This window comes from Barbatula barbatula, assembly GCF_947034865.1.
Source record: "Barbatula barbatula genome assembly, chromosome: 23".
Taxonomy (NCBI): domain Eukaryota; kingdom Metazoa; phylum Chordata; class Actinopteri; order Cypriniformes; family Nemacheilidae; genus Barbatula; species Barbatula barbatula.
The window spans coordinates 7272803-7282391 of NC_136786.1; the positions used below are offsets into that span (position 1 = coordinate 7272803).

At 41.8% G+C, this 9589-nt stretch overlaps 2 protein-coding genes across 4 annotated transcripts in view; both read left to right on the forward strand.

Annotated features, from left to right (window-relative positions):
- Positions 1–9124, forward strand: part of LOC306912158 (NXPE family member 4-like) — a 40102-nt gene extending 30978 nt beyond the window's left edge. The window contains exon 5 of one of the 3 annotated variants that reach the window (XM_079488053.1): positions 9005–9124. In XM_079488053.1, the coding sequence (XP_079344179.1) occupies positions 9005–9008 (4 nt within the window). In that variant the 3' untranslated portion in view covers positions 9009–9124. Of the gene's footprint in view, positions 1–1009; positions 1118–5899; positions 6040–9004 lie in introns of those variants that run through there. The other 2 variants (XM_079488051.1, XM_079488050.1) reach the window with 2 other exon arrangements.
- Positions 5973–7726, forward strand: LOC306912159 (NXPE family member 3-like). Its single transcript, XM_079488054.1, has 3 exons — positions 5973–6103; positions 6494–6834; positions 7064–7726. Exons 1-3 carry the CDS (start codon positions 6013–6015, stop codon positions 7259–7261), a joined length of 630 nt encoding a protein of 209 aa, XP_079344180.1. The 5' UTR covers positions 5973–6012; the 3' UTR covers positions 7262–7726.
- Positions 9125–9589: the final 465 nt, after the last annotated feature.

Below are 9589 nucleotides of genomic sequence, written 5' to 3' on the forward strand. Positions count from 1 at the left end.
AAGGGTAGGGCCGGTCAACTACCGGGTCCGTCAGCCGGAAGGTGAAGCAGCTATACCATGTGAATCTGCTAAAAAAGTGGGTGGCTCCGCCCCAACAGGTGGCCGCCTTCGCGGCGGCCGAACCACCGGTGGGAGCAGCTCTCCATGGACCAGAAGACCGATCTAGAGGCCTTGGTCCGTCAGTTCTCCGACGTATTCCAGGAACGGCCCTGGCAGACTTGGATAATCCAGCACGAGATTCGGACGCCCCCGGGAGTCATCGTCTGACAGCCGCCCTACCGTGTCCCAGAGAAATCATAATGTCTCATAGTGTATTTACAGTTTAAGGGTTAGCTCATGCTTAGAATGAAATTCTGTTATGAATTACTTATCCTCAAATCGTTTCACAACCTTAAGACCTTTGTTTATCATCAGAACTTTCTGACTTTCCACATAGACAGTAATGCAACATAGACTCAAAGCACAGGATGTCAAAGACAACATTATAATATTCCATGTGACTACAGTAGTTCAATCTTCATTTTATAAAGTGAGAAGAATATTTTTGTGCACGATTTCTGTGGCAGTCTCCAACGCCCATCCACGAGAGGACACAGCACATGCGCATAGTCTTATACTGTATTAATGATCAAATATCAGAGATTAAATCATTTTTTTTAATTCTTTCGAATGTATGTTCAAATGTAGACACCCACTTAAATCTGCTACATTGTAAAATCATATACAGTATATTTATATTACATTATATTTTATAATATTATATATACAGCTTTCCTGTAGCTTGGTACTACAAAAAATGGTTAACTGATAAATCAATTTGGGTCAAATTGACAAGGAACATACATTTTCGTTTTCTTTACAGCAAATTAACAAATGTTGGTATTGCTGGAGACACACACATAATAAGAGTCCTTAACAACCCTGCAGGCATTGTGTAGTAACTTCAGCTATATAAGGACTGAATCACACACTATAAGGGTACTGTGTTTTTATTCTCTTTACTTTACAGAACATACAGCAGCAACGTAACACTTCTTTGTCACCCGTGCACACACACACCTGCAGAACAACTGCACCTCTTGTGGTGTGGAGTGGAAGGCAAAAGTATAACTTAAATATCAGGATACCACATCCCTCCCCCCTTAAGAAAAAAAAATACTCACAATTACCGTAAGGCAAAATGGTACCTAATACTGTTAATACAGAAAACAAAAACAAATCAACCGTAAACTCTTCTATACGGTCTGATCACAGTGTTGAACAGTTAGCCTAGACATACACCGTCTGGCACTCTCACATATATATATATATATTTTTTTTTTTATTTACATTCCTCTATGAACAGAGTGTAAGACAAAACAAAAAAAAAACTAGGAAGGTGGGTAGACTGCCATCCTTCCAGTGAGTCCCAGAGCTCATTCTTGCTCTATCTTGAGGGATCTCACTACTATTTCACAAAGTCTTTCAGATAAGCAGGAGTCTGTCTCGTGCGCTCGGAGCGGCGCAGCACAGGTAGTTGATCTATTCCTGCTTTTGTCTGTTCAACCCCTGAGGGGTGTACTTGGGCTGTATCAGACTCAGTTATAGTCTCACTGACCGCAGTAGTGACAGCAAAGTCTGCAGGCAGGGTCTCCCATACTGTATCTGAGACCTGAAGACTGGTAGGCTCCTCCGTCCTCTGGGGCATGGGCGTTTCACCGCTCCCTACGGTATACCGTTTCCTGATTTGATCAACATGACGCCTCATGACACGTCCATCTCCTGTCTGTACTGTATAGGAAACAGGTCCTGTGTTCCTCTCAACCACCGCAGGTATCCAACGGGGGCCATGACTGTAGTTTCTGGTGTACACATCATCTCCAGGTGAAAAACTCCTCCACTTACTGTGCGTGTCATGTTGTTCTTTCTGCTTGCGTTGTTTCTGGCAAATCTTTGACTTCACATCCGGCAGCAGAAGATCCAGTGTTGAGCGCAATCTCCTGGACATGAGCATTTCAGCTGGTGACAATCCAGTCGTGGTTTGTGGCGTGATTCTGTAATTAAACAGAAATCTAGCTATTCTTGTTTCCAGCGTGTCTCCTTTTATTTTCTTGACTCCTTGTTTGAACGACTGTACCGCTCTTTCCGCTAGGCCGTTTGACGCCGGGTGAAATGGTGCGGACGTTATGTGTTGAATGCCATTCTGTTTTAGGAATGCTTGAAACTCTTGGCTGGTGAAGCAAGTACCATTATCGGATACTAAGGTCTGGGGCAGGCCATGTATGCTAAAGCACTGTCTGAGCTTTTCCATGGTAACAAGACTTGTTGCTGTACTGGTTGGGTACACGTCAATCCATTTGGAGTGTGCATCTACAATGACAAGGAACATTTTTCCTAGGAAAGGGCCGGCGTAATCCACATGCAGTCTGCTCCAGGGTGTCTCAGGCCACTCCCACGGATGTAGCGGTGCTCCTGCTGGAGGATTCCTGCTTTCCTGACATGTATGGCAGGACTGCACTTCCTTTTCAATTTCAGAGTCCATCCCTGGCCACCAAACATATGAACGTGCTAATCCCTTCATTCTTGATATTCCTGGGTGTGTGTGGTGTAACTGTTTTAAAATGGCTTTCCTGCCCCTTTGCGGAACGACAACTCTCGCCCCCCACAGCACACACCCATCTTTCACACTCAGCTCCAGTCTTCTCTGACTGTAGGGCTTGTAGATTGCATCCACCTCCCTTGGCCATCCTTTCAGACACCAGGCTAGCACTTGGGAGAGTGTTCCATCCTTAGCTGTCCACTGTCTTACCTGTTTTGTCGTGATCGGTGGGTCCTCCATGACCTCCAACATGAGGACCTGGTCTGTCTCGTCCTCTTCCTCTGTTTGTGGCAGTGGTAACCTGCTCAATGCGTCTGCATTTGCATGTTCCGGCCCGGGTTTGTATATGATTTTGTACTCGTAAGCACTAAGGAGTGTCGCCCACCTCTGCACTCTTGGTGACCCCATCTGTGGCACTGGCTTTTTTTCATTAAAGAGCGATATCAGTGGTTTATGATCCGTGCTGATTGTGAATGTTCTTCCGTAGATGTATTTGTGGAACCTTTTTATTCCGAAAATGATAGCTAATCCCTCCTTATCGAGCTGTGAGTAGCGCTTCTCCGCTGGTGTCAGTGTGCGTGACATGAAGCCTACAGGTTTTTCACTGCCGTCTTCCATGACGTGTGACAGTACGGCGCCTATTCCGTATGGTGAGGCGTCACACGCTAGCACCAAGTCTTTATCTGCTGAATAGTGACCCAGGACTTTAGCTGACTTCAGCAGCTGCTTTGAGTTCTGAAAAGCTTCTTCCTGCTCCCGGTTCCAGGCCCACGAAACATCTTTCCTCAGCAGCTTGTGTAACGGGGCTAAGCGTGTGGCTAGACTAGGGAGAAACTTATTGTAGTAATTCAAGAGACCTAAATAGGCCTTTAACTCAGTCACTGTGGTTGGCGGTGGAGCTTCCTCTATGGCTCTCACCTTGCTCTGTACGGGATGTAAACCTTCAGCATTAACAACATGCCCGAGGTATTCCACCTCATTTTGCAGAAACGCACATTTACTTCTATGAAGTCGCAGGCCAGCATCTTTCAGTCGCCTAAGCACATCATCCAGCGTGCTCAGATGTTCAGCCTCGTCTCTCCCCGTCAGAATAATGTCGTCTAAGTACACAGCTACTCTTGGAAGGCCTTGTAACAGGTTTTCCATCGTTCGCTGGAAGATTGCTGGAGCTGAAGAAACTCCAAACGGTAGCCTATTATAAGTGAACAGGCCTCGGTGTGTGTTTATTGTGAGGTATTTCTTTGAGGTATCATCCATCACAATCTGTTGATAGGCGTGGCTTAAATCGAGCTTGGAGAACTGTTTCCCTCCTGCCAGTGTATTGAACAGGTCTTCAACACGAGGAATAGGGTATTGCTCTAATGAGGAGGCACTGTTAACGGTTAGTTTGTAATCTCCGCATATTCTGACCGACCCGTTTGGCTTTAAGACAGGAACTATGGGCGCGGCCCACTCAGCATATTTAACAGGAGCTATAATGTCCTCCCTCAGCAGCCGATCTATCTCCTCTTCTACTTTTGCCCTCATGGCATAAGGAACTGAGCGGGGCCGATAGAATTTAGGATGTGCTTCAGCGGACACTCGGATGGTTGCTTTCATGCCTTTTAACCTGCCTAACTCCTGCTTGAAGACATCCTCGTTTCTCATGAGCACTTCCGATAGACTCTGTGCCTCTGTTCTCACGTTTTTTATTTCTTCCCACTTCAGCTTTAGAACCTCTAGCCAGCCTCTTCCTAACAGGCTGGGTCCTGTACCTTCAACCACCACTAGGGGCAATGTCTTTATTTGCCGCTCATAGATGACTTCCACTTCAGCTACCCCCACTACTTTGATTTTCTCCCCGGTGTATGACTTAAGTGAAAGTTTAGTTTGTCTTATTGGCGGTCTTTGCTTTTTGTTCCACAACTCATTGAACTTCATCTCATTCATTATGCTTACACTGCATCCTGTATCAATTTCAAACTGTGCCATCTTCTTATTCACTTCCATGGTTACCTCAAACGGTTTTATTCTCTGAATTGATGTCTCAGTTTTCATGCAGTTTAATGTGAATGCTTCCTCTTCAGATCTATCACCGTCCAACTTTTCACCGTCTACATTATGTGCTCGATGTGGAGGTAAACGCCGCTCTGTTCTGTATGTTTTCTTTTCGTGATGGTATGCCCCTTCTTTTTTCTTATTTCGGCAAGCCTTAGCAATATGCCCTACTTTCCCACAACAGTGACACTTCGCCTCCTTAAATTTACACTCGCCTGCGCTGTGTTGCTTCCCATGACATCGGTAGCATTCTTTCTCTCTCTTTTTCCATTCACCCTCCTTTTTTAGAGTTCCCTGCGTTTTCATGCTGTTGCATACTAACGGTGCTTTGTGGAGGTCTTGAACATTTTTACTAGCAGCTTCTGCAGCTACTGCAATTTTGAACGCCTTCTCAAAAGTCAAATCTGTGTCGGATAGCAAGCGTCTTTGAATCCTGTCATCATTAATACCGCATACCAGTCGGTCTCTTAACATCTGTTCCAGTGTAGTGCCATAGTTACAATCATGTGCTAATCGTCTCAGTTCCGCTACATATTCACTGACGGACTCCGTAGGTTGGCGGGAGCGCGAATCAAATTTATATCTCTGCACTATTTCGCTCGGTTTTGGGTTAAAGTGCTCTTTCATTAAAGTTTTCAACTGACCGTATGTTTTTGAGCTGGGCTTTTCTGGACTCACCAGGTTCCTTATGAGCTTGTATGTGGCTGGTCCCACCACGCTGATGAGGATGGCTCTTTGCTTATCTCCGTCATCAATTCCGTTAGCTTCAAAAAACTGCTCCAGTATCTCACAATACTCTTCCCATGTTTGTTCCTTTACGTCAAAAGCCGACAGAGTGCCTATCATCGTAGTCATTTTTTCTTTTTCTTTTTTTTCGTTTCAAAAAAAATCCTCCGCTCCAATGCTAGCTCCTCGTTCTTTTTACCGTCTTTTAAACCGATGCTCTTTTCATCTTCCAATATCCTCGTCGCCAATATGTAGTAACTTCAGCTATATAAGGACTGAATCACACACTATAAGGGTACTGTGTTTTTATTCTCTTTACTTTACAGAACATACAGCAGCAACGTAACACTTCTTTGTCACCCGTGCACACACACACCTGCAGAACAACTGCACCTCTTGTGGTGTGGAGTGGAAGGCAAAAGTATAACTTAAATATCAGGATACCACACATTGGTATGTTCAGAGTGGACAAATATCATATGTAAATCGAGTACAGTATAATAATTTGCATATTTATCGCAAACCCTGTACGAAAATATGCTTTCTTCTTTACTAAAGCTACAACTGAGAGATGCAGAGCTGGTCTGTCCACACCAGTTCCTGCAGGATTCTATTTTCAAGATGTCTGGAAGTCTTTTTTATGTAACACTAGAAGGTTTAATCCTCTACAAATGGCAGATTGTCTTAAAAACAAGATTCTGTACATGTTGGGAGACTCTACCACAAGACAGTGGTTTGAGTTTTTTGAAAGCAGTGTGCCAGGTAAGTCATTTTATAACTCATATTAAAAATACTTTGTGATATTGAATACAGTATGTGATTAAAGGTAGTTAAAGGTGTCAGTTGATAACTGGGTGGTCCAAGAACTATACAGTTGGATAAACAAGGCACTTTAATGTATAATGTATAAATACTGCAACGAAGATATAAATAAATTCTAAAGGTGTCTTTTGAACATTCTACAATAGAACAATAACAATAAACACTGGGAATTATTTCAGAACATTTTTCCCCAATGTTGAGCCATAAAACAAACCTCAGCCTAGCAGTCTAGTACTCTAATGGGAATTAGTTGACATGTAGGTGCAAAAGAGACTTTGACAATGAAATATATCTTTACATATTTAAATGACCCTTAATTGTATTATTTAGGTCTGAAAAGACTGGATATTCACACAAGTTTCAACACTGGACCCCTAATGGCTGTGGACTTGACAAATAATATCATAATTCACTGGAGGACACATGGATTTCCTTTGCGATTTCATAAAATGCCAGCCGCTGACCTGCATTATATCAGCAATGAAATTGATTATATAACCGGTGGCCGTCATACAGTTGTTGTGTTCACAATAGCTGCCCACATGGCTTTTCATCCACTGACGTTTTATGTGCATAAAGTGGCCAAAATTCGTCAAGCAGTGATTCGACTACTGAAGCGTGCACCAGAGACTACTGTCATCATCAAGTCTGGAAACACTGGCATCTCAGTGGTACAGTATTCAACGACTTTAACCTTTTGCTCTACCTTCTAATTTAGATCTGGGACAAGAAACTGCGAGCCCTTACTCAACCCCTGAACCTAACATCACTGGCACGAAAGCAAATCATATTAAAACATACAAATTCCTACAACTTAGCCACCTCGTTAAGTAGATCCAGTATTATGTGTTAAGTTAGGACTTTATGTAGGTTTTGTGACAGATGTGTCTTCTCTTACAGAATGATTATGGACACGAATGGTACCGGATGCAGATAAACATAGCGTTGAGCGAGATGTTCAGTGAGATTGATGGAGTTGTCTACATGGACGTCTGGCAGATGACTTCGTGTCATTACACACATGAGGCCATTCACCCCGCCGCTGTTATCGTCAGCAATGAGATTGATATGTTGTTGTCTTATGTCTGCCCATCCTGACATTTGATTTACATTTATTTATGCTGGTATACATCGGTATACTTGACCATGAATATTGATGCCTTTAAACACATGGAATCCTTTTTGAGATTTATATTTTTGTCTGGTTTACAATTTCTACATTATGTTCACCTGTAGATTCTCTGGGATTTATTTTGTTTTCTATACAACTCCATGTGACACATTGACTCATGCTGTTTGTCATGAATATTCAGTGAAAAACAGCTACTCTAAGTAATCCTAATGTTAAAAAGTAATAACATTTTAAAGTCATTTAAATATAGAACATCAAGCATTGTTATTTCTTTTTTGTTTTATTCTTTAAAAAATTCCTAAATTGCTGATTATTTGCACTTTTTGCTGTGAATTGGAACGAAAAAAAAATATGCAATGTGTGCAGATGAACCACTGGTATGATTGTGTTCATATTTTAACAATTGTTAAGAAAAAATAAACGTAATTTTGAAAAAACACGCATCTTTGTTAATATTTCCTCATTAGGCATACTCTTATACAATTACATCACTATGCACTGGTAAATACTAGGATAGTAAACTTGAAAAACACAACGGTGTATAAAATAGTGATCAATCTGACAAAAAACAAGGTTACAATGTTTACAATACAAATTTGTGGTTACTGGGTTTTACTACAAATTAAAGTAACAATAGAACAAATACGGACAATCCACGGCTTATGATACAACTGATGCTCGTCGGTGGTAAGCGCGCATGCGCATTCCCAGCACCATCAGCACCAGCGCAACACATCACATCGCGATGCTTCGGTCTGTTCTTACGTTTATTATCGTTTAGAGAGGATGTGGTTATGGACACCGTTAGATTCTCGTCATATACACCGATTAAGGGTATCGCTACCGTGCCATACGCATAGGCGAAGCGCTGGATCTTATTCAGATGATAAAAGAGTCAATATCTGTTGTTTAAAAACCAAGGCCTCATCAGAGAGCGCAACATCATTTGCATCACGACTGATCAGCGGTTGTATTACGTTCAGTTTTGGGATTTCGGTGGTTTCATGCGTATAAAGGTGTAACAGTGCTCAGTGGGATGCACATCAGTGCTTTGCCGTATTCTCTCTCTGTTATAATGGCAGCTCTATATCAGGGCACGGACGCGTCCTCTCCGGATAAATATCTGGCATTAAAGGACGTCAGAGAGGTGAAGGAGGAGACCACTTTAGATGAGAAGCTCTTTCTGCTGGCCTGCGAGAAGGGTGAGTTCACGTGACGTATAACGGAATATTTCTTAACATTATTTCATATTTGTTTTCACTAACATACACCTGAAATAGAGCATCTAATTCGATTTTTTATAGTTGTTAAACAATGATAAAAGCATTACAAAAAAGGGTTTAAAATAATGTAAAACCCAGAATATACAGTTTATTTTATACGTTAGTGTTAAAAAGTATTTGAAAACACTTAATAACATGATAAATGATAAATAACATTTAAATGTCAGTCAATAACAGAGCAAAATGTCCAGGGAACATTTGCAAATGCTGCTAAAATGATTTAAGCACCAGTGCATAAGTGAATAAAGGGCTGAATTAGACTTTCCTTTGGTTACATTGTGCAGGCAGGAGTCAGTTCGGAGCCATTCTTACCATATAAAGAAATTCTCCACAAGGCTTAAGGGCTGTGTTTTTTTCCATCACAGACCCCTGACCGTTTTAGGTGAATTGTATACATAAGGGCTGCGCTGATGTATTGTTTTTCAGGTGACTCCTATATGGTGAAGAAACTTCTCGAGGAGAAGCGACATGGCGAATTCAACATCAACTGTGTAGATGTGCTGGGTAGAGATGCTGTCACCATTTCAATTGAAAATGAGAATCTAGATATTCTTCAGTTGCTTTTAGACCATGGCTGCCAGGTATGCACCCATCCATGTTCTCAGATGTAACATAATGTGTTAGATGTAACTGTCTGTTTGTTTGAGATGCATGTGTTGATGTGTGTTTGTGCAGGCCACAGATGCATTATTAGTGGCTATTGATTCAGAAGTTGTAGGAGCTGTTGATATCCTGCTCAACCATCGGCCCAGGCGTTCCTCTAAGCCTTCTATTGCGGTTAGTTTCCCTGACTAACTTATTATGTTCCCCATTTATTATCCCCCATTTATACTCATAATGTAAAAATCTGTTTCTTGACCGGGGTTTCAGTATGTACTATTATATGTACATGTGTAATATAAACACATTCACAACTTCATACAGCATTTTTGTCAGATGACCATTAGGCTATGTGTGTTTACCTATTGAGTGACAAACATAATTGACTTGGATGTTGTGTAAGAAAAATTA